The sequence below is a fragment of the Pezoporus occidentalis genome, unplaced genomic scaffold (genome assembly GCF_034315485.1).
Source record: "Pezoporus occidentalis ecotype Australia unplaced genomic scaffold, CSIRO_AGI_Poc_V1 ctg161, whole genome shotgun sequence".
Taxonomy (NCBI): domain Eukaryota; kingdom Metazoa; phylum Chordata; class Aves; order Psittaciformes; family Psittacidae; genus Pezoporus; species Pezoporus occidentalis.
The window spans coordinates 716079-739970 of NW_026913437.1; the positions used below are offsets into that span (position 1 = coordinate 716079).

General features: G+C 55.2%; 2 protein-coding genes and 2 long non-coding RNA genes across 8 annotated transcripts in view; 3 read left to right on the forward strand and 1 right to left on the reverse strand.

The window, feature by feature from the left end:
* The first annotated feature begins 5098 nt into the window (after positions 1-5098).
* On the forward strand, positions 5099-6376 carry LOC134160640 (uncharacterized). Its single transcript, XM_062612845.1, has 5 exons — positions 5099-5451; positions 5537-5637; positions 5767-5833; positions 5984-6030; positions 6190-6376. The coding sequence occupies exons 1-5, from the start codon at positions 5134-5136 to the stop codon at positions 6374-6376; spliced, it is 720 nt and encodes a 239-aa protein (XP_062468829.1). The 5' UTR covers positions 5099-5133.
* Positions 6377-6489: 113 nt separating this feature from the next.
* Positions 6490-7276, forward strand: LOC134160618 (uncharacterized). Its single transcript, XR_009963639.1, has 2 exons — positions 6490-6532; positions 6609-7276. It is a non-coding gene; the product is annotated as an uncharacterized LOC134160618 (long non-coding RNA).
* Positions 7277-15176: 7900 nt separating this feature from the next.
* LOC134160619 (uncharacterized) lies at positions 15177-16643 on the reverse strand. The gene is made up of 2 exons (XR_009963640.1): positions 16512-16643; positions 15177-15827 (listed from the first exon to the last, which is right to left on the reverse strand). It is a non-coding gene; the product is annotated as an uncharacterized LOC134160619 (long non-coding RNA).
* Positions 16487-23892, forward strand: part of MBNL3 (muscleblind like splicing regulator 3) — a 75947-nt gene continuing 68541 nt past the window's right edge. Inside the window, exon 1 of one of the 5 annotated variants that reach the window (XM_062612764.1) lies at positions 16487-16618. The gene's annotated coding sequence lies outside the window, so the exon portion shown is untranslated. Of the gene's footprint in view, positions 16619-16730; positions 16884-17639; positions 17938-20597; positions 22952-23892 lie in introns of those variants that run through there. The other 4 variants (XM_062612777.1, XM_062612766.1, XM_062612768.1 and 1 more) reach the window with 4 other exon arrangements.

Consider the following 23892-nt stretch of genomic DNA (forward strand, 5'->3'; position numbering starts at 1 on the left):
CTAAGAATAATAAGAACAACATAATACTCCTCCTACTACAATCTAATACTAACAACAATAGCAACGAGGGAAGTAACAGTGGGAGGGGATCTAAAACTACACCAGAGCTGCTGCACCCTGGTGTTCTCGCAGTTCTGGGCGGTGGAGCTCAGCCCTAGGGTGCTGGTTTTGAGACAGGGGAGTCCTAAGCTTTAACGCTTGTTGCTGGTTGGGTAATTAGTTCGCACTGTTAATGTAATGGGTGATAATACACCTCGGTCGCACTGGCGGTGCAACCTAAGAGTTAAGGAAGCGCGGGGACCTCAGACCTGCGCGACGTTAGCTAGATCTGTACCTTTTCACAGTATCACAGTATCACAGTATGCTAGAGATTGGAAGGGACCTCGAAAGATCATCTAGTCCAATCCCCCTGCCGGAGCAGGAACACCTAGATAATGTTACACAGGAATGTGTCCAGGCGGGCTTTGAATGTCTCCAGGGAAGGAGACTCCACAACCTCCCTGGGCAGCCTGTTCCAGTGTTCTGTCACCCTCACTGAGAAGAAGTTTCTTCTCAAGTTTAAGTGGAACCTCTTGTGTTCCAGTTTGTACCCATTACCCCTTGTCCTATCATTGTTTGCCACTGAGTAGAGCCTGGCTCCATCCTCGTGGCACTCCCCCTTTATATATTTATAGACACTAATAAGGTCACCCCTCAGTCTCCTCTTCTCCAAACTATAGAGACCCAGCTCCCTCAGTCTTTCCTCATAAGGGAGATGCTCCACTCCCTTAATCATCTTGGTTGCCCTGCCTTTTGGGGTAAGATCAGCCAATCCAAGGGGACGCTGAGCCCCCGCGAGAGAAGAGAACCGGTGCAAGGCGGCTTTGTGGCTTGGACACGATCCAAGGAGTAACTGACCCTGCCGAGGCCAACAGGGTACCTGCGATGAGGAAGAGCCGCCAGCCTCCATCCGCGCCACTACCAAACCGCACTGCGCATGCGCGGTGGGAGGAGTTTGTGGCGATATTAATTATCATACGAAGCGGGAACAGGTTATGAATATGTATAGAAGCTCTCATGAATATGTAACCCCAGCACTGCATACGTTTGAAGGCCAGGCGGCCGCGGGGCGCACGGCGTTGGTGGGCTGCCGTGGTGGCGGTGAGGCCGGATAAGCATAGCTACAACTCCAACAGGCCGATGGGCTGTGAGGCCCTCCCTGCGCGCGGGGGTCTGGGATTCCTCCCGACAGCTCCAGCGCCTCCCTCCGCCAAGCTCCCGCTGCGGCCCCGGGGACGGCTCCAGAGCCCCGCGCCCGGCGGCTGCGTGCGCAGTGCGCCGGAGCCCGGGCTGCAGCTGCCGGCGTGCCCGGCGCGGGGCGAGCGGTGGGGCCCTGAGGGGCCGAGGGCGGCTGCGGAGCTGAAGGCTGAGGGAGCCCGAGCCCGCCCTTCCTCAGCCATGCCGGCGCCTGCGCTGCCTCTGCTCCGGACCGGGCCTCTCGGCTCTCTCCTGCGCTCTCGGCCGGTGGTCAGCACAGCCGAAGGGCCGGCTCTGGTCCGTTCCGTGGTGCCACACTGCGCCGCTGCGGCCGCCCGCCTTGCCGCTGTGCTGTGAGGCAAGCTGCGGGCTGGCTCCATCCGCCGGGCCCTGCCTGCGCCCCGGCTGCTGGACCCTCTGGTGGCCGCTGGCTGCACCACGTTGGCGTTTCAGAGCCCGGCCAGCCCCTGCCTGGTGGAGGAGATGGTGACTGGGTTGGCGTTCTGAGTGCCCTGCAGTCTCCACTGCCCGGCCTGGAGTTCTCCAGGGCCAGCGGCTGCTCTCCGAAGCCACGGCCACGTTTTGCCCAGCGCCTGCGGGCTGCCCTGGTCATGGGACACCCTCAGCCAGGAGGAGCTGGTTTCATTTCACGGTCCTGCTGCCTTATCGGCGAGTGTGGGATATCAGGATGGCAGCAGCCCCTCGCTGACTATAGGGAAAACACTTCCCAGCACATAGGCAGGGCTGGTGCAGGTCTGCTCAGGAAGGCCACGCCACAGCGGGCAGTAGAACTCAGGTTCATACTAGGAACTGTGGAGGACGGCAGCAGCCAGAGAGAAGCTGACAGCCAGCTCCAGGCTGACCAAGAGCCCTGTGGGGCAGAAGAGCGATGCAAGGCAGGACGGGGTGGATGCTGCCAGCCCCAGGTCTCCTCTGGGCTGAAGGGGCTGTTCATGAGCCCCACAGGCTGCCCCCCAACAGTTTCTCATTGGGCAGGGTGGGACACGAGACCCCTCAATCCCGGGGAGCACTGAGGCTGGTCCCTATGCAGCTGCTTCCCTCTCCCAGCTCCTTTGGCACTCAGGGCAGGGGAATCCACTCCCGTCACCACCACCGCGGGGCTGCTCTGGAGCCTGGCGCTGGTTCTGCTGCTCTGCTGTTAGGTTCCAGTGTGGCAGAACGCGGGGCTGCCAAGGGTCTGTAAACCAGAGAGAGTTTATTGCTTTGTTCCTTCTGCTTCCTCCTCTTCCCAAAAGGCGAAAAAAGAGCTTAAAATGTCTGGGAAGGGCCCGGGGGAATGTGTTACATCCAGCACAAAGGCCAGCTGTCAGCCTGAGCCTGCCCCAGTGAGCTCCCCTGAACACCGATGGGCCCAAAAGTGCTTTAATGGGATGGTGAGGACGGGCACGTGGCAGAAACCTGGGATGAGTGGGAGTGCTGGGAGCGGAGTCGCCCTTTCCTGCCCAAAGTCGCAAGTGGGGAATAACTGAGCACCTCCTCTTCAGCCTCCTCCACCTCCTGCAGCAGCCTCTTGGTCTTCCCTCCCATCAGTGGAAATCGGTTGCAGCCGAACTGGATCTTCTTAAATGTGTAATAGCATTCAGTGCAGTCTTAGCTGGAATCTCTCGTGAGCAAACCAGAAGCAATCTGCAAGGGCGATGCTGGAGGCGAACCCTGAAGGCACACACACAACAGGTCCATCCAGTGGCTTTACCTCCTTCTGCAGCTGGTGGAAATTGTTCTTGTATTGGCAAAACGCTTTGTCAAAGAGCTGCTGCTCCAGCGGGGTCCACGTGTCCGTACCTGGGAATGACCCACGAGGTACAAATGAGGAGATCACCGCAGGCAGAGAGATGCCAGCACTGCTCCTCACTGCCCTGTCGACATCTCTGCTCCTTCAGAGAGCAAGTGCCCAAGCCCAGAGCCCCACACTGAAGGTGACCTGAGTAATGGTCCCCAGCCAGAGGATGGTGTTGACTTGGCTGGGGACCCCCCTGGCGCAGCAGCTCCAGAGCCTCCTGTGGAAGTGAATGGAAAAAGACATTGCTCAGCCCCATCAGTGCTTGGTGACAGCAGCTCCAGGATCCCCTTGGCAGCAGGGAGGTGTGGGAATGATCCATGTACCAAGGCAGGTCCATGCTCCACCAGCCTTTAATGCGACTGAGGCAACAAGAGCTGGGCCCTTGAGCCAAGAGCCCAGATTGCAGGGCACGGAGCATAGACCTGGGAGCGCCTCCAGCTCATCCCAGGGACACAAAGGCCATTCCAGGGCGTTGTTAATGATGCCCAAGAGCTGCTCTTACCAGGATATCACCGCGCCCCTCATGCAGACAGTGCAGGGCACACTCAGTGGTGTTCTGGCACATGGCACGTCACTGGAGCTGGCCAAATCAAGGAGCTTGGTCACTGCAAGCACTACAGGAACAGCAGAAAGCTGGGGCTCTGTCCAAACAAGGGGCAACTGGAGATGGGAGGAAAACAGACCCAGTGCAGCAGATGGATTATGTGAGGGCTAGAGCCTGCCCCTGGGTCAGGGCCATGCCAAGCACAGGCACAGGCTGGGGGAGACTGAATGGAGCACAGGTTGCCCAGAGGAGCTGTGGCTCCTTCCTTCTAATGCTACCACAGGTGAAGCTCAGGAATAGCAGGGAGAGGATCCAATGTCCAAAAGGCTGCTGTGAAACTCTGGACTTTTGGAACCCTTGTACCTCAGGGGGGCTTTGGAAGAAAAGCATTAAAGAAACTTCTATCAGGTGTTGATGGGTCCCAGACCAATGATGCCTTCTCTCTTTCTACTCCAAATGTGATGGATCTCAGAGCTCTAGGATCTCTGCCTAGTACTGGGAGCCGATGCTGATGTGCCTGCACTAAGGAGAAAGTGAGGAAGGCAAGTGGTGAAGAGATGGCCCCACACGGTCCATGGCACATGCCAACCCTCATAGCTGAAGCAGGGTCACCAAAGCCTGCTGTTCAGGACCATGTCCAGACTGGGACAGGAAAGGGATTCCAGTGCTGGCCCATGTACCCCAGCAGCCATGGGCAGCTGCTCGGCTGGGGAGGACGTTTGCTTTGGTGTGCACAGTGCAGGGGTTGGGCCTCTGGAGATCCCCCAGGCTGGTGGCTGTGCTGCAGAGGGCACCCTGATGTGGATGGGCACCCCATGACTGGGGATTCCCTGTGCAACTGTGGCTCTCTGCAGTGCATCCCGCTTGCTTTCCATAGGGAGCAGTGGCAGAGCTGACAGGAGCTGTTCAGCTTGGGAGCTGGGGCTCTTCCTTAAGCAGCAGGATGCCTGTGCCGGCAGTGCAAGGTCCCACAAGACTGTTTAAAGAGGGTGGTGGGAAAGAGGGACCTCGCAAACAGGCCATGACCTGTGTGCCTGACCAGCCCATCCATGTCCCATTATGGGACCTGCTGGACACCCTTGAGTCAGGGTGATCATTCTGACCTGTTCAGGGACCTGTGCCAACAGTGTCACTGATCAGCCCCCTTACTGCAAATATTCAGGTCTCTGGAGGCTTAGACAAAACAGATAAGATACAAGATATTACACAGTGATGTATTTATTATACAGAACATACAGGACAGTGGCAGTGACAGCTCAGTGCCCACGTGCTAAGGGCGATGCCCCATGTCCCCAGGGGCCATGGCTGGGCCGCAGCTCAGCTCCTGGCACCAGCCCCAGAGAGGAGATGGCAGCAGTGGCCGTGTCCCTGTCCTGTCACTGGGATATGGGTGCCTGGTGGCCACAAAGCTGGGCTGCTCCGGAAAGCTGGGTGCTGCTGGGCAGGAGCAGGGAGAGTGACACCGTCGCCGTGTCGTGTCCCCGTGGGACAGGGGCGTCTGTGCTCACAGGGCCCCTCACACCCGGCTGGTTCCTCACACAGAGCTGCAGACATGCAGGCAGAAGGGCTGAAGGCTTCCACCCTCTGCTCTGGGAGCACCTGGCACAGGCTTCTGCCGAGGCACAAGGGCACAAGGAGCTGCTGCAGTGTCGGTAGGTGGCTGGGGAGTGCTGAGTTCAGGGGGAGATGGCTGAGCTTTGAAGGCAGCTCTGGAAGGGAGCTGCAGAGGAGACCCCGATGTGTGTTGGCACTCCATGATGGGGATGTCCTGTGCCACCGTGGCTCCCTGCAGTGCATCCCTCTTGCTTTCCAGAGGGAGCAGTGGGCAGAGCTGACAGAAGCTGTTTGGCAGCAGGCTGAGGCCAAGAAGGTACTGGGGACAGGAGGGACCTGGGCTCCACTGCCTCCGAGCAGGCAAGGGCATGGGCTCCTGACCGGGCACTGTGCTTGTCCAGCTGCTCAGGCTCCGGCTCCAGCTCCTCCTGAAGAGATGGGAACACCTCCAAGAGCCAACAGCTTTGAGCACAAGGAGGAATAAGTTCACTTCTTGGCTGCAGTGAGTTGTGCTGGGGGCTTAGGTGCTGGGGGTGCTGGTTCCAGCCTGGCACCCTTGTGGCCACCCAGCTTGTTGCTGAGCTGGCCCAGGTCTCTTCTCACACCTACAGCCCCATGGTGTCGGTGGCAGGGGGAAGGCAAAGCGGGCAGATGAGGCAAAGCCATCGCTGCTGGCGGAGATGGTGGCCGTGTGGCTGGTAGGACACAGTGGGCCTTGGGGAGGGAAGGGTCTGCCCTGTGCTGGGGCATGGAACACTGAGCTCAGTGGGGACAAGGGAGGGCTCTGAGCCCCCACACCTCATCTTCTCGCACACCTCAATGCAAGTCCCTGTCTGTGCTAGCTGTAGGATGAGCAGCTGGCGACGTGGAGGAGCAAGATCACTTCTTGGCTGGGGTTTGTTGATGTGGGGGCTTGGGGGCCAGGGCTCTGCCTTAAGCAGCAGGATGCCTGTGCCGGCAGTGCAAGGTCCCCGGGGCTGTTTAAAGAGGGTGATGGGAAAGAGTTGAGTCCAGTTTGGCCTCTGCTCTGCCTGAGCCCTCTCCCGTCCCACAGGAGACTTTGTGTGTTCCTCCTCATGCTCATGGTGGCCATCTTCTTCCTGGTCCTGCTGAAGAGGGACACCCTTAACTGGGTCCTGCCACTGAAACTGGCGGCCGCCCTTGGGAGCCCCCCGGTGAGGACCCGGTTCTTTTGGCATCAAAGAGATGTCTCTTTGACAAGAGAACAAAGAGATCTGTGAGTGCAGGAGACGTGTCTCCTTGTCGGTGGAGACCCAGAGGCAGAGCAAGAGCTTTACAAACCCCAGGGGTCTTCCTTCCATGTAGGCATGTTAGCTGGAGTCTGCCTGATGTGTCACACACACTGCAGGTCACACACACTGCGTGTCACATTGCAGGTCACACATTGCATGTCACACACATCGCATGTCACACACATCGCATGTCACACACATCGCATGTCACACATTGCAGGTCACACAGATTTAAGGTGAGTCATTCTGGCACCCTCTGCAGGCTGCACAACGGCCTCTCCTTGAGGATAAATACAATGCCTTTATCTGTACACTCAGCTGTTAATGCTGCAAAGGATGTACAATGTGTTTCAGAGTGTTGCATCACTACTGTCACTAGAACAAGCAGCTCAAGCAGGCTCTCAAGCAGGAGAAGAAAGAAACCATTAAGTTTGCATTACTGGTTCCTACCCAGGTTTCTGAGCAGGGGTGGTTGCCTGCTGGAACAAGCCACCAAGGGGAGCAGGGCACCCCCCGGTCCCTGCTGTCCCTAGAGGGAGGTTGGCTACTGCTCTGCCAGGGATGCTTTTGACAGGCAAAGTTGATGTACTCGGTGCAAGTGCAACCGGCTGAACCGCAGTAGGAGCCCACCATGTGCAGGGGGCCAGTGGGGACGATCAGAGCATCTCAGCCACCCGTAACAGTTGTGGCATGATCTTAAGGTGTTGCTGTTAAAGCAAGTTCTGAATAGTCACGGGTCGTAGAATCATAGACTGGTTTGGGTTGGAAAGAACCTCATGGCTGCAGGCGGTGGAGAGGGGGAGCTCTCACATCACTGACTTGAAGCCATTGACTTCCCAGCACAGTCATGCTTTTGGCCTTAGAATAACTGCAAAGATTTAAACCAAACCAAGCTACAAAGGGAAAAAAAAAGAGATATTGAAAGGATTCAGATGTGCTGGGCCAATTCTGCTTGGTATTCAGAACCAACAGGGAGAAATTAGAAACCTTGATGTTTAACATCCATGACAATTTAGGCTTTAATTGAGGTGATATAATGCAAATCACTTTCTCTGGGGTTTAGTAGCTTTTCTATTCTCTTGCTTCACGGCTACTTGCAAATGTGAGCTCCTTGACTCTGCGACTACTTAGACCACTAAAAGAGCTATTTACTTACACACCAGTTTGCAGGCAGCCTTCTGCTTGTGGAAGCTGCCTGCTCCCTACGCCTGTGGGGATGGAGATGCACCATTAATAATGTTTTGAGTGTCTCAGCTCTCCTTGACCGAGAAATTCCTTCTCTCTCAGACCTAATGAAAAGTTTAGACTTTTTAATCTATTTTCTTATATTAGACTCAGAAAATAACCTTATTATTCTAATGGGTAGCTCAGTCCCTGTGGAAGAGATGGATAAATGAAAAAATCATAGGTGAAAAATAGGCCAGAGCTGCTATTACAGTAGAGTCTTCCTGACCTTTTAAGTTTTGGTTCAGAAGCAAGGGAAATGAGAGTGTGAGGCTGCAGAACGCAGCAGCTGAGCATGCAGCACCCGTGCTGTGCAAAAGAAGAGAATTCCTACATTTTCCCTGGAAGTTTTAAGTGCCTGCTCTATTATTCAATCTATTTTAGCCTGCATCTGTTCAGTGCGTGTTCAATGAGTGTTAAATCATATTCTGGACTGTACACACTAGAGGGAGCTAGGGAAAAACCAGTCCCCAGGCTCCTGCCTGCTCCTGCCCTCTCCCAGGGGAAAATGGGTGTCATTGAGGAGCAAATCCTGACAATAGCTGTTTGGGGATGTCGGAGGAGCAGTTCCGTTGAAAGTGCAGTGCACTGCTTGAATACACTGATGGTGGTCAAAGTTTTAGGGGGGAAAAAGGCTTTTCTTTCATTCACATCAAAATCACAGCATCCCAGCCTGGTTTGTGCTGAAGGGACCTCAAAGCTCCTCCAGCTCCAGCCCCTGCCACGGGCAGGGACCCCTTCCACTAGAGCAGCTTGCTCCAAGCCCCTGTGTCCAACCTGGCCTTGAACACTGCCAGGGATGGGGCAGGCACAGCTTCTCTGAGCACCCTGTGCCAGAGCCTCAGCACCCTCACAGGGAAGAGCTTCTGCCTTAGATCTAACCTGAACTTCCCCTGTTCAACCACCTCCATTTTCCTGACCACCATGAGCCTTGTTTATAAAAGCTGACATGATGACAGAGAATCGTTTTTCCCCTCCTCTGGAAGCTGATATTAGGAGCTGGAGATCTAACCCCCATGCACTGGCAGAGCCTTGAGGAGGTTAAGGCATGGTGAGGCCAGGCTGTGCTGTACCACTGCTCTGAGGGCTGTGTTTTCACTACTTGCACTGGTGGCAGAGTTGGGGCAGTGACTGGAACAAGGCTGAAATCAATACAGAGGTGTGAGAACTGCCCCTGTGCTGTTATTAATGGTCTTTACAGTGCTGCATATGTGAGGCCTGACTGATAACAGGCGCAGGCTGTTTGCTGTGCTGTGTTACAGCACAAGGGCACCATTGTTGCAGTGTGGAGCTGTCTGTGCTGCAGCTCGGGCGAGGGCTGCTTCTGTCTGCAAGGAAACATCATGTCCTGGAAGGCAGAGATATTTCCTTCGGGATGACAAGGAAAGGGAAGCTGAGCAGTGCTCTTGTCAAGTGCTGTTCCACTGATAAAACAGAGCACAGAACAAAAGTTTTCTGCCATCAAACAGGGTTATCCTCAGCAAAGGGCACACAACATTTATTTATTTATCACCTATTGCTCCATTGGCTTTATTGTGCCCACAGCTGTGGAACATTTCAAAGGGGTGTGGGCCTAACACTGCCATTCCCCAAAAGACCTGCCACTGGGGATAAAGGAGTCCAGCAACAGGCTGGGAGAGGGAAGCAGACACTGGCTAACCAGCCAGGGAGGCTTCCCAGGCTTTCAGCTGAGCCATGGCACTGCAGCGGGTGAGATGCTCTCCCTGTTCCACGTTGAGCAGAGGTGGGGTGAGGAGTAACAATGCTTCTCAGCCTCTCCCACAGCCATTAGAGCACCTCCTGTAAATCACAGGGGGAAAAGACTGGCTGAGTAATGCTTGGAGATAGCAGCTGTGGCTTGGTACGGTGGGGGGCATGCGGGCTGGGCTGCTCGGGATTGAGTCCAGAGCAGTTTTACCTTCTAATGAGTGCACTTCAGCCTGGAGCAGTGACACTGGAGGAAGCAATGGAGACCTGTTTGGGAAAGGAAGATCCCTCCTGAGTATCAGTCACATCCCGAGTCCACCCAAAGAGGTTTATTTACCTCAGAGATGCAGACATCATTCCAAGGTGAACTGAAACGCGCACCAGACACAGCATCTGTCCGCGCTGTGATCTGCAGGGAAAGGTCTCCAGAGGGGGATGAAGCTGGCTGTGTTTGGAGGTGATGCCATGGTTTGGAGGGACACAACAGGGACAGTGTGCATTGGGGTTCCCCTGCATGGAGAAATACTTCTTGGATGCTTCTCAGGCTGTCCGAAGGCAAAGCTGAGCACTGAGGGACACAGTCGTGTCCTGTGTGTAAACTGCTGTAGCTGGTTTCATTAGAAGCAAAGGCAGCAAGGCTGGTAGGAGCTGCAGCAGCTGAAAGTAGAAACCCTGTTTTCTATGGCTCCCATAGGAAGGCTTCCCATGGAGCCCAGGAGCAGCAGCTGCTCTCCCAGTTTACACCACACAAACAGACTGCATTGTTTCCTGATGTGCCCTTTCCCCGCAGCAGATACTGGATGGGCAGCCAGTGAGAAGCAGCAGGGGAAGCCCAGCCTGGCAAAGTGCTGCTGTCTCAGCGTGCATGGCAAGGGGCAGAGCGTGCAGGGGGGTGCTGGCAAGATGGGGGTCCCAGAGGAGCCTCGTGTGCATGGGAAATGCCCTGTGAGCTGGGCAAGAGCCAAGCAGCCAGGTTGGCTCTGCATGGCTGGCACGAGCGCCGCATCAAAAGGGACTTTTATCCCTCAAGTCATCAAACATGACTGTGCTAATGCGAGGGAGCAGACAGCTGAGTAGGCAGGGGCCATTTTAACAGTGCGGTAACAGCTTTTTGTTTCTTAACCAGGATCATACCTGCAAATGGCTGAACCGATCTCTGCGCCTCGGGCTCCTCTGCGTCAGGTGCTCAGGGAGCGATTGCTTCCTCCGCTGATCCCTCTGCAGTAGGCACTGGGGTTTGAGAGCTTCCTCAAGCCCATTTACCCTCCCATTTACTGCTCCCCTGGTGTAGCAAAGCAAAGGGGCTTCTGCCAAAGCTCTGTGGGGCTCTGCTCTGCCCACGGGTGACCCGAATGCCTGAGCACCAGCGGGTTATTAGCCCTGGCTGGAGGCAGAGGCTGTGCCAACACGCGGGTTCCTCTGGCGCATCGCTCGGTGATTACAGCTTGACTCAGCCTCATGGTGCTTCTGCTCTTCCCATCCAAGCCTCTCCTGGGAGCCAGAGGTTCTGGCAGGCTCTTCTCCAGCGTAAGGCAGTGTCATTGGGACTGGGGTTCATTCACCACCCCTGTCTCCTGTGTGCCCAGACTGGCTGCAGGCTCCGGCCATCCAGGGCGAGAGGAGCCAGTGCCAGCAGCGGGTGAATCAGCTCCTTGCTATGTGCTGGGCTTGGGTGGGGTTCCTCACAAAATGCCAGTTCACTTCCAGAGAAACATAAATCAGGCCGTCGAGACAAGCTCCAGCCCCGCAGATCCCGGCCGAAGGGCCAGGATGGGGCTTACAGCTAATTAAAAAGGGAAAGTCGAGGGCATGTGAAAGCAAACCCCAACTGTCTGTAACAATTATCCCAGGAGCAGAAACTTTCCCTCCTCACTCAGCTGATGACAAACAGGGGCGCAGCCACCCCCGGGAGCTCGGGCCCCTCCTGCCTCCCCTCCCTTTGAAGCTCACTTTCCTTCCCCTCGGCAGTGCGGGACGTGACTGGGGACAGCGTGTTCATCCCGTGCTGGTGCTCGGGCTCTCTGCGGGGCTGATCGGTGTCCTCACTGCAGAGCAGCTCCTCTGTGGCTGCTCAGGAGCGGAGGGTGACAACAAGCTGCCTTGTTCCGTTCAGCTCTGTGTGGGTGACTCGTGTGGGCTGGGGCATACAGGAACACTGTGGATGGATGGAGGGACCGAACGCTGTCCTGTGTGTATCCCAGCGCATCGGTCTGCAACGCAAAGCTCCCAAACCCTCTTGTTTAAAACAGCCAGACCTCCCTTCTCTGCTCCCACAAACAGAAAGCGTCTCCTCCTGCCCTCTTGTTGCTGATTCAAGTCAGCTCATTTACAGGCCTGAATACCCAATGGCTGGGGTCTTGTTTGCTGCATCTACCTGATGCTCACAGCCACCCACAGCCCCCTGCGAGCCCTTGCTCCCCTCCGGTGTTTCTACCTCTGACGTTCCACTCCTTCTCCTGCAAGCCCTGAGAACAAAGCTGTCCTCCCCACGCACTCAGGCGCTCCCTTTCCCTAACCCAGCTCTGCAGTGCACAGTTATGAATAAGAAATGACAACATCGCGTTCTGCCCGCACCAGCACATCTGTCACTGTCACCACCGCACTGCTTCTGCCACCTCTCAGTGTTCCAAGAGGGGAGGAAAGGTGAGAAATCCCTCCCTACCTGCCGGAAGGAGGGAGCGATGATTTCCCTTGGCGGGGGGGGCAGTTTGATATCGTCATTCCTGGTGATTAAAAACTGCTATTTGTGAACATTCGGCTGCTAAAAATAAAGGATTTCTAAGACTCCACTGGGTTTTCTCTTATGGAAGGTGTCAAACTCATCCCGGCTTGTCAGCCTTTTATGTAAAACGTCATTTCCTAAGCAGTGCTCAAGGCCTGTGTCTCTGCTTACCCTTTGGTAACACGTGTAAGGTTAATCCTCAGCAGTGGCTGTTAAAAGCAGCCTCTGCTTGAGCAGGGCTAGTTTTTGAAGACCCATGCTCAGCGTTCCCCATAGCAGGCACAGTCAGAAGTGCAGGAACACAGTGAAGGGCCCTCCCGCAGCAAACACCGGCTCTTGTGCTACAAGGGGAAGTGATATGCAGAGGTGGAGCTCAGGACAACCTTCTGAAGAGAACTTTGCAGCAAGAAAATGCAACACAACAGCAAGTTAGAGCTGGAGGCAGGATTTTATGGTGGGGTCCTTCCTTCTGTGTTTCCCCTGGGACTTGTCGCAGCAGGCATGGGAGCTCTAATGGGTTGCTTCTCCCCAGAGAGCAGCAGAGGGGCAGAATCCCTCCTCTCAAATGCGCAGCGTTGTGCAAATCCCAGACCAAGTTACCCAAGAACGGGCACTCCAGGCCGCATCCTGCGCCTGCTGCAAGCAGATCACACGCTTCTAGAGCATGCAGCCAGGTGGAGATGTAAAGCACCATCTCCACAGAGCCTGCCCCGCACCAAACACGGGCCGTGGCATGAGTCAAAATGAGGGACACCAGCAAATAATAGACTTCACCTGCAGAAGAGCACTAATTTGCAGCTGTAAATCACCTTTCATCTGCAGATCACAGAGGCGTCTCCAGCAGTGATTAACGCTGCCCTGCAGCATCCCTGCCCCATCACTAGCGCGGGGCCATGGTTATTGCACCCGCTGGCACACGGCCACGTGTCCTCGCAGGCACCTGCAGGAGGGACCTGGCTCACAGGGCTGGTCCTGCTCCACTTCCCGTGGCCACGGGCACCAAGGTGTCCCCAGCGTGAGCAGTTTGGGGTCTGCTCCCACAGCAGGGAAGGATGGGCCGTGAAGGGGTGGGGGAACAGAGCCCTCTCTGAATCCAGTGCACTGGTGCCTTGGGGTTTATTTGGTGTTTTCTATGTGGACATCACTATTTTGCTCCAAGCAAGCTGGAGTGGGGAAGGTTAAGCCCATCCAGCAGCAAATCGCCCTGGCAGGGTTGTCAATAAAGAATGGCAGTGTCTAATTCCTAAAGCTTTCCTATATGTGTGTACATGGGTATTTAAATATATATATATATATATACAGAATATTTTCAAAGAAGCCTGGGGTCTTTAACCTCAGAAGTTACCTAAAGGAAGAGACAGGCACCAAGCACTTGTTACCTCAGGCATGGAGCGCAGAAGACAGGCTTGCAAGGATCCATGTGTGGGGCTGTTCCTATCCCAGCCTCAGTCCCCTCCTTCCCTGAGGTGAGGCATCTTTCCTATGTACAATGAAATAAGCTTTTCTGGGAAGAACTTCAGTGTGAAAGGGAAAGATGAGGAGTGGCACGATCAGAATTCCCTGCCAGCTGTAGGTGTAGCCCACTCGCCTTCCCTCCCCCTGGACCGGGGATGTACAGCACACACCCTGCAGCACACCAGCGCCAGAAGGACACAACGTGAGACTCTGTGCTACAAAACCTGTCTGTTTTCAGTTTTCAGTGAGCAAAATCAAGCAGAAGTTACTGGGCTGTGTGTGGGAGTTGAGATGTAAGGCTGTGACATAGAGGAGAGGGGAAGCAGGCTTCAGAACGTCCATCACCAGTGCTGAAATCCTGCGTGCGATCACTTTGCATGGCTGAAAACAGCTCTGCAAGGTGCCAGGGGCCAGTGCAAGCAGGCCCCTGGCACCGCGCAGCTCCCAGCACCGCTTTACTGTCACACCAGGAGTGTTGCTGCACCAAGAAATTACAACTGGACTCTGCTGCTTTGTCCGTGCTACAAGCAGGTAAATTAAAGGTTAGGGAGATTGTAATTCGATTCAGGACATAGCGAATGCTGGCGCAGGAGTGAGCTCCGCAAGCCCCAGCTGCCAGTGCCTTGCTCCGACTGCTGCACGGAGTGGGATTTGTTTCCCTCGTTAAAAATAACCTTGTTTATAACCTCTGCTTCATGATTCAGCTCTGCTGCAGTCAACAACTGATCACCATCAGAGCAGGGAGCATCACGTTTCAGGCGGAAGGTGCAATGGGCCGTGGCAGCTCAGGGATGCTCCTTGCAAAGGGCAGTTTGGCTGAGGAAATGAGGGTGCATTGACAAAGGGCTGCTCTTTTTGAAGAGCAGCTCTCCTGTCTGAGGTCACTGTGCCAGATCCTGACCTGCCTGGAGCTCCTGCTGTGCAAATCCCCACTCATGGCTTCTGTCCCACCTCATCACCATGAATGTGGCCCTGTGCAGGCCCAAAGGTACAGACAGACGTGGTTTTCCTGGTTCCTCTCCTCCTTCTTGCCTGTAGGTCAGAGCATCAGACATGCATTGCTCCTGATGGGGCAACCCGGAGCCCTACCAGTGGCACAGCTACCGGTTTTACGTCTAAAGCAAGGCTCATTGCCAAGAGAAATCTCCTACAGAGCCCCCCAAGCTTTGATTCCTGGCATTGTGGTGTGATGTGTCTCATGAGCAGCACGGCTCTCCTGCCTTTTAAGGGCCATGTTGTCAGGGTTTGCTCGTTGCTGCAGTGTCTTGCCTGCAAAAATCAGGATTGCAGCTGCAATCCTCATCCCATTTTGTGACTGGGAACAGAGGTGCAAAATAAGCATAACCAAGCTTTTCCGAAAGCATCTGCTGAGAGCTTTAAACTGTCAGAGGGGGAGTTGAGATATAAAGATGGAACTCGATGAGCTTTAAGGTCCTTTCAACTCAAACCAGTCTGGGATTATGATTTTTGGCTAACACTGGAGTAAGGTTTTGCTTTCAGGTGCATCAGCAAGTGATGTGCCCATGGCCACACAGATCATCAGTAGCAGAAACCTTAACAGAAGCGAAAGCGAAACCCCTGAGACACAATCTGGTGATGCAAATTTGAGCTCACCCTTTCCTGTTTTAGGAGCTAATCCTTTGTCCTTGCAGCTAAGAGGAATTTTCCATAAAAGGGATATTCTTTCAAACACATCATTGTGTTTAATGTTTAACAGGGGGATCATTACGGTTTTATTAGCAGTACGCAATGCTTTTTGGTGTTCAGCTGACTTTGCAAACATGAACGGATTGATCTCAGCCACAGTGGTAACTAGGCAGAGAGGTGATGTGCTCCTGTGGCTGTCAGCACAGGGTGCAGCCATGAGGCCCCTGCTTTGCTGCTCTGACCACCGACACCGGCGTTTCCGTTAGCGCTGCTGTCGGGGAGGAACACTGCGTGCAGCGAGCGTCCTGCTTCAGGCTGAGCTCACAACGTAGCAAATGTCACCGAACCCCATGAAGCGCTGATTTACAAATATTAAATGCACGATTGGCTGTGTTTTCCTCAGTCATCCGGTAGTTGCTGGTTGTTTTCAGCTCACCCCAACCAAACCGTGGTTAAATGGTGTGTATTTGTGGGAACTGGGTGCTAAAGTCAGCAAAGCAGCCAAAGGCCGTGAAGGGTTTAAAGGCCACGTTGGCAAAGAGTGACTCCCGGCGAGGCCCGCCAGGAAATGAGCTCCTCGTTTGCAGTATGCAGAACATGTACGCGCTCCATGATTTACTCGCTCATCTGCTCCACATTGCGCCTGTTCTCCCTCGCCACTGTCCTGGCGGATGCGATTGTCTCCTGCAAAACAGGAGTGAAAATGAGTGCTGCAGCGTGGCAGGGCTGGGTCAGTACCCAGGTAAGGGCGGCCGAGCCCGGCAGGACGTGGCCCCTCCGCAGGCAGCGCTGACAGGAGCGCTGGGGATGGAGGGGACCCATGGGGTGGGCGCGATGGTGGCTTTGAGGACACTGGATGCGGCTCGGGGGATGCAATGGGCGCTTGTGGCAGGGAGGAGACACAGCCCCTTGGTGAGGGGTTGCGGTGATGGCTTTGGGGGTGAGGTAGGTGCGGTGAGGGGATGTGCTGGTGGCTTTGGAGACCGGGGAGAGGCGTGATGGCAGCTTTAGGGGCAGCGGGGACGCAGCGTTTGGATGCGATGGTGGCTTTGGGGACAGCGGGTACGCACCGGGGAGATGTGATGGTGGTTTTGGGGACACAGTGCTTGCTGTGGTGGTGACTCTGGGGACAGGGAGGCATCGGGGGCCAGGCTGTGCCACGCTGTCCTTGGGTCCCTCGGCCGGCGCCCAGCTGCGGGCCCACACGGCCCAGCAGACCCTCCGGCGGGGCCCGTGCGCGGCGCTGCACCGGTGGCGGGTGCGCGGGGCCCGGCGGGTCGGGTCGGGCCCGGCCCGTTGCCATGGCAGCAGCCAGGCGGCGCGGCGGCGCGCGCGGCCGGCGGGGCGCGGCGCGGGCCCGGAGCGTACCATGTGCGCCCGGCGGCGGGAGGCGGCGGAGGGGCCACGACGGCGGCGGCTGGTGCCCTGCTAGCTCCGCCACGGCGGGACCGGCGACCGGGAGCCGCGGCGTCAATGTAAGGGCAGCGGCGGGGCGGCGGGAAGGGGAAACGGGAGGGGGGAGCCGTCGCTGAGTGGCATTTCCACGCCGCTCGTGGCCGCGGGGAAGGGGGGGGGGAGAGGGCGGAGGGCGGGCGGGAGGCGTTAAAATGGCGGCGCGCAGCCGGCCCCCGCGCTAAACCGGCCCCCGTGGTTCGCCCCGTGCCGCCGCGCGTGGCACGGTGCGGCCGCCCGCTGCCTGCTGCTGCTGCTGCCGCTGCCGCCGCCGCCGCCGCTGCTGAGGTAAGGCCGGGCCCGGCCGCGGGGCGCTGGGGCCGGTTGTGGGGCGGGCAGGGGCAGGAATGTCCGTGCTGGTGGTGGCGGCGGCGGCGGGGGCTCGGCGGCCGCTGGCGGTTGTCCCGGGGCTGCCGGCGCGGCTCCTTGGCGGCTCTTCGCTCCTTTGTGTGGCGGTGGCGGCCCGGCTCCGGCGGCGGCGGGAGGGGCGGCCGGAGCGGCGCGGTGCGAGGGTGTCGCTTCGGTCTTACCCCCTCCCGAAAAAAAACCTGAGAGGGAAAACCCGCTCCCAAAGTAATCCCGGCCGCCGAGCGCGCCCCGGGCGCTGCCTGCGCCTCGCAGCGCAGGGGACCGCGGGCTCGGAGCAGGGTGGAAGCGGAGTTGTGCCGCTGGAAGGGGTGCGCGGGGGGGTCCTTCTTTATTTATTTTTTATTTCTTGCTTTTTTTTTTTTTTACCTCTTATGAAGACATGCGCATTTGTTCGGTCTTGCCACCGCACTGGAGTCTGCCTAGAAACAAAGAACACAGCCTGGCGAAGTTGATGCTGGCTCCCAAAGTGTCTGGCTTCCCCCCCCCCCCATCCGCCTTTTCATTGACTTATGCCATAGTTAAAACGCGGAGATAATTCCTTGCGTTATTCCCCAATGGCTGCGGATGGAAACCCCCCATACACAGTATCCATCCCCCCCTTCGCCCCCTCGCCCCTGCCAGCCCGGGTTACGCGTTTGGGAAGGTGCAGCCATGCTCGCTAGGCCCCCAGCGCCGTGGGGTGACAGCTCGCAGGAGGTGTTGCTTTCCGACGGGGAGCCACCCCCTTGCTGAATCATCCCGGAGCCATGGCCGGACGGCTCGGCCGCCGCTCGGGGAACGCGATGTTCCCCTCTCGAGCATGAGGTGGTGGCGAGGCGAGGCGCAAAGGAGAGACCTGTTTGCATTCGGCTCAGGCGCGGCGCACGCTTGCAGGGAGAAACCTTTCCCTTTCATGGCAGCCGGAGCTGCGGGTGCAGTTGGGAGCTCACGGACGAGACGTGCGCTGCTGTAAGGAACATCCCCTGCCTTTGAGGTAGTGAAACTCCAGTCCGACTGCCGGAGCCGGCAGCTTTGGCTCCTCTGAGGACTCCTCTCTTGCACGGATGGGCTTCGTGCGAGATCACCCAGCTTGGGAATTCATCTTGCTCTTAGCAGTAATCCTGGGATACGTGTCTGTGTCCATGCTGTTTGCCTAAAACTAATTTGTGCTGTCCTGGTGAAAGTCATTGCCTTTGTTACTGCAAGGAAATAATGACTTTACCTTTTCGGGTCGGATGCTGAAGTGCTGCCAGGTATCCTGCCTTTATTGAAAACGTATGGGAAAGGAGGGAGAGGTGGGATGAGCAATTTTGAGCTGGGGTGTATCAGGTAAGACTAAATTGCAGCAGTTGTTGGACACATAACGAGATCCTGTAATTAGCTGTAGTCTATACGGTGCTGAAACTATCGAGTATCTGAGCTGGAGCAAGCTGAATTAAGCTGGCACTTCTGGGATTATGCAGAGGCAGAAGTAATGCAGTTAAAGTTTCCATACAGCAGCTTCCATGGGGTTGCAGAGATGTTTTCCCCCTCTGGGTCCTCCTTGTGGGTATTTTGCTTTTAAGGTAGTATGTGGAAGCTGCAGTGGTGCTGCTCTCCACGTTGGAGAAATGCCTTACATGGCACAGTCCTTGGAGCTGTATTTACTAAGGAAGGTCCAAATCGTGCACCTCAGCTCCTAAAGGAAGGACTTGGGGGTTCAGGTTTGTGCAGATCTGATGGATTTAAAGGCTTTAAAACTTCCCTCCCGCCTCGCTCTCTGTACCCCAAAAATGATGCGTGGTGGTGGTCCTGTGCCCCACTCCTGCAGTGGGGCAGGGTCCCCGCGGGGCTCTGGTTTGCTGTGGGGCTGTACTCATGCATGGCAGTCACACACAGGCAGACCCAGGAGGCTGTGCAGTTATGGCGTGTGGGCACCAGCCCTTCATCGGGTGCTAATTTCCCTTGGTGTGTGCGTGTGTGTGTATATATATATAGACATGGTACATATTTAAATGATGTGATTTTAAAGTAGTGATGGCCCAGAAAAGTTTGAGAGCTATTTCAGAGTGTTTCTCTCTGAAAGACAATGGACTGTGCAGAAGCTTCTAGGTATTATGGGCTGTGCTTACGACAGGAGAGAATAGAGTCAGCCCTCTCAAAAGGTAGCTGAGTTTTCCTGGTTCAGGCTGCATGCAGCTCTGTGCCTGTGGCAGGCCTGGTTCTATAGTCCAGGTGGCTTGTGATACGCTGGCAGGGGCCCAAAGCAGCCGTGGTGGTCTGTAAGGAAATGAGCCCCTCATTGCTGTAACCTTGGGGCTGCTCAGCCTCCTGCAGCGTCTGCCCCGATCAGAAGTAAGGGTGCTACATTCTGCCCACCCCTGATGGGAGTGAGGGGTCCCCATGGGGAAGGAGGGAGTGGATCTGGGGCTGCCCTCCCAAGGAACGCGACTGAGCAGTGGGGGTGCTGGGCAGTTGTCCATGTGAGGTGTTGGGGTGTCACATCCACATAGAGGATTTTGTAGTGGGTTTTGTGCCCGGTTCCACTTTACCAGCAGTGGTGACCTCCTCTGCTGCCTCCTGCCCTGCTGGGGAATGGCTGGCAGGAGGCTGAAATGATATTCTTAGATTTTTACTGACCTAGAAGTTTTCCCTTGGACTTGCCCCAAGATGAGTACTTGTGCTGCCACCAGAGAGGAGAGTTTGAGAGGCTGTTCTGTGCCTTTAAGGGAATCTCAAAGTGGGGGTTAAAAACTTGTGGCTTGAAGCGGGGGAGGTTGGATTTCATTTGCAGCACAGCTCACAAATCAGCTCTGAAGCTGGTGCTGTGGTGGAAAATGTGGTCCTGCTTCTAGCCCTTCCCTTCAGTCTCTTCCTCATCCTTGTGGAGCAAGAACAGTCTTGCAGAAAACAAACCAGCACTACTCATTTTAGCCATCACTGCTTTCTCGGTTCACCTCTCCATATGGCCATAGGAGCAGTTGTGTTGGCACAAGGACCTGGCATGCAGGGGCAGGACAGGATGAGGCTGGACTGCTGCTTGTATTAGCAGCGCTGGCTTATGCTGAATTAAACGGGTGGCGAAACCGCACTGCTTGTGTCTTGCAAATGGCTCTTTCTTCATGCACGAGTCAAACCAGGGCTTTCCTAGTCCCCAGTACCTGCAGCTTAGTCAGGAGCCTGGGAGCAGAGGGAGATGTTCTTTGTGGCCGGTGCAGGTGATGATCATGAAGCCACAGTCATGACTGATGCCTCAGCAGGACACCCCTGCTGCCGTGCTGGTGCTGAGAGCTTGGCTTTGGCAACTCACTGTGTGACTCGGGCGTGTTGGGAAAGTGTGCAGCCTCCAGAGGAGGAGGCGATCCTGACCATGAGCATACTAGAAGTCACGTGTGGGAACTAAGCTGAGTACTAGAAACACGAGGCTGCTTGTTTGGAGGGAGGCTGTGCACTGAAAGAGGAGTTTGCCTAGATCTGTTTCCCCAGGTAGCCACAGGAGCTGTGGCCCGCTGCTGTGCTCTGAAAGCAGAGGCCGGATGTCCAACTGAAGATCAGCTGTCGCTGCAGACAGACGTGGTGGCACCCTGCATTTGGGTTACCCACATCCAGCTTCGCAGCACCTAGCAGGCAAACCATGAGGAAAGTCTTGAGCAGGAGAGAAATGCTCAGCTGGGGAATGGAGGCAGTGGTGGGGAGAGGATGTCTTCACTGAACAGTGTGTGTTTGCTCTGAAAATCCCTTCAAAGCTCTGAAGCTCAGGCTTGCTTGATCTGCTCTTTGCCAGATGCAATGCTTCGGGTAGAAGCGTCAATTCAGTGTGGACAAGTCGATGCAGGAGTTGTTCCCTCTTAGGTGATAGGGAACCAGTTGCCCATGTGTAATGCACTGGATTGCTTGTTCGACTGGTTGGGTTTTTTTGGGGTGAGTTTCTTTTTAATCAGTGTAGTGCAGAGCTGTGGGCAGTACACATACATCCTTCTCGAGGGCAGTGCCTGATCTGTCACACGGTTTAAGCACGGACTTGTCTCTTGCTGAAGCACAGCCTTTAAGCCGGAGCATTTATTAGAACAAAAGACTTTGTAATTCTCTGTTCACCTTTAATGCAGCATCACAGGTACTTTGTGCGTGTGTCTGCTCCTGGAACAGTTCCTCCTGGTGCCCCCTAAGCATCGAAACTCTGTAAATGCATCCTTTAGGTTTGTTTTCTCTAGGTTCCTCTGTGGGTGCAGATTGCTGCTCCGTGACAGATGATCTACCTGAGCTTGTGCTTGTGATGCTCTTGCAGTCAGGCATCTCTTGCTTGCTAAGCTGTTGCGTGTTGTTTAAAAAGGAGTGTATCCTCCCCTTTTTCCATGCCATCTTCCAGGAAGGATTGTCTACCCAGAGTGATGTTATCTTCCCCCATTTTAAATGGTATCAGCAGATACTTTCTTTTTCCCTTCTCCCATCCTAGTGGTAAGTACCAAGCTGTCTTGGATTACTCACACGGAGCAAATCTGTGGCTTGGCCTCCAAATTACATGGCTCTACTCAGCAAGGGTGAGGTCCTCTCCCTGGAGCCCAAGTAAAGGTGCCAGGACCTTACTTTGTGTGAAAGCACATTGACTGATACGGAGCTGCAGACCTGGTGGCCTCCTGAGCTGGGCGGTTTATGTCTGAGGGCTTCTGAATGCATAAAATCAGAGCGACTGCGTCTGTGTAATCCAATCTGCTCGTGAAAGCCTCGCAGAGGGCTGCGTGCTGCAGACATAAGCTGTGTCAATAAGAACTCTATTCACCCTGGAAAACAGCCTCGTGATCGGCTTTGACTGGCAGCTTCCTAAGGGAGGGCCTTTCCTGAGAGAGCTCCACTTTTTGGCGGCACTTCTGACTGCCTTTTGGGCTCCCACTTGGTGTTCTTTCCTTGCCTTGTGTGCCGGGAGGGTGCTGGGGCAGAGGGTGGATTTCACACAGCCCTATAATGGGAATGGGGGGGGGAGTTTCCTTCCTCGCAGCGCAACCCCTCTGCCAAAGCAGTACTTAGGAACACGGAGGCAAAGGGATTTAAGAGAACAAGAGGTAGGGCTGTAGGCTGCTCTGTGAGGGGGTGCACCTGGAGCGAGCTCGGGGTTCTTTCCTCTGGTACAAAACCCCTGTCCTTGGAGAAGTCTTGGGTGGTAATGGACAAAATGTGCGTGTTAATGTGCTTTCTCCCCTTGGGTCTGCAGCTGTGTGTGTTCCCCAGCAGTGGTGTCGGTGCAGTTCCACCCTCAGCAATGCTGGCACAAAGCTGTACCAACAGCTGTCATTTCCTGGTAGTTACTAGTGAATAAAACTCAAACAAGTCGGAACTCTTATTCCGCTTTCTGAAGTGTTCTGCACCATTTTTCTTGGAGGAAAAATCTGCTTGAGCTGCTAAAAATGCTGCTTAGGAGCTTTTCTGAAAGCAGGGTTTAATCAATATATCTGGTTCTGAGCCGCTGTTCAGTGCAGTGTTTGTGCAAATGGCGTTTCCTGTTGCATTCCAAGGGCGAGACTCAGGGTTTGCTCTGCTCAGGTCTTCCCCCCTTCTCTCTGGCACTGAGTTACCAAGAAGGACACCGGACTGTCACTTTTGGGTGATTCTTTGTTCCTGCAGGTCCCTTGGTCTGGCTGTCACTTCTGTTTTAAAGCCTCAGCTCCGTGCTCAGGTGATGAGTTGAAAATGAGCTCATCTCTCTGTCTTTCTGGGTTATTCCTGTAGCTGCAAATGAGAGCTCGGGAATACAATTAGGATGTAATATGCACGAACTCAGAAAAAACCCACCCCAAAACCCAGCCCAACAGAAAATGAAGTCATGCAAAGCTGTTATTTGAGAGAAATGCAATTATGCTTTGAGCCAATTGAGGCTTGACTTGATTTCCCAGGGTTTGCTGGTGATGAGGCAGTAAAACCAGAATTAACTCTTGAAGTACGCCTGTCCTGAGCAAGGAGTTTGGCTGCTGAAAACCCAGGAAGCCACCCAAAGCAGTGGAATCCCCTCGCAGGAGGCCCTGTGCTGTTTGCAGTGGGTGAGTCCTGCAGTCCCATTGCCTTGTCTCTCTCCAGCTGATTCCCTGCGATAAAGCCCTGACGTTGCTGCGGGAGCTTTAATACCCGTCTGTGAGTGGTTTAGGTGGGATCGGCCCCCGGGCAGAGCCGGGAGGCCAGGGATGGGGCAGGAAATGCTGGTTTCTCTGCTGCTGCTCCCGAGGCGGGGAGGCCACTGCTGGGTGCTGTGGTTTTACTTCCTGTTCCCGAGCTGTTTGGGTCAGAAGTAGCGGTGTTTTTCCATATTAAGATGTTTGGCTTCCTTCTGAAGGCAGCAATAAATGTCACACCACGCACAATGTGCTGCTTATGTTTCAGAGGCTCTTTATGGCTGCCTTCGACTTTTACTTTGGATAGTGAAACTTTTAGTAGTACCTTTCTGCTGCATAGATCTGCTTTTCAAGGCAAACAAAGGTTTTATTTTGTCTTTCTGGTTTGGAAAGAACTTTAGAACAGATGCTGGAGAGGGCCTCTTCATCAGGGCCTGTAGTGATAGGACAGGGGGTGATGGGTTCAAACTGCAATAGGAGAAGTTCAGGTTAGATACAAGGAAGAAGCTCTTCCCTATGTGAGGGTGCTGAGGCGCTGGCACAGGGTGCCCAGAGAAGCTGTGGCTGCCCCATCCCTGGCAGTGTTCAAGGCCAGGTTGGACACAGGGGCTTGGAGCAAGCTGCTCTAGTGGAAGGGGTCCCTGCCTGTGGCAGGGGTTGGAGCTGGAGGAGTTTTAAGGTCCCTTCCCAAACCACCCAAAACACCCTGGGATCCTGTGAAATAGCTCACAGGCCTGTAGCTCAGCAGGAGGGAGCTGGCAGGTCTGACCTGGGGACGCAGGGACACCTCAGCCTGCTTCTGCACTCCTTGGTCCAGGACTGCTGGGAATTCGTTCATTAACGTTTGGGAAGTGATCTTTTGGTGGAAGGTC

Bases quoted from the DNA above. Each gene is read 5' to 3' on its own strand.
- LOC134160640 (XM_062612845.1), top strand. From the start codon at position 5,134: ATGCAGGCAGAAGGGCTGAAGGCTTCCACCCTCTGCTCTGGGAGCACC. The intron at 5,452-5,536 runs GTACTGGGGACA...GTGCTTGTCCAG, and splicing joins AGCAGGCTGAGGCCAAGAAG to CTGCTCAGGCTCCGGCTCCA. The intron at 6,031-6,189 runs GTTTGTTGATGT...CCCGTCCCACAG, and splicing joins AAGATCACTTCTTGGCTGGG to GAGACTTTGTGTGTTCCTCC.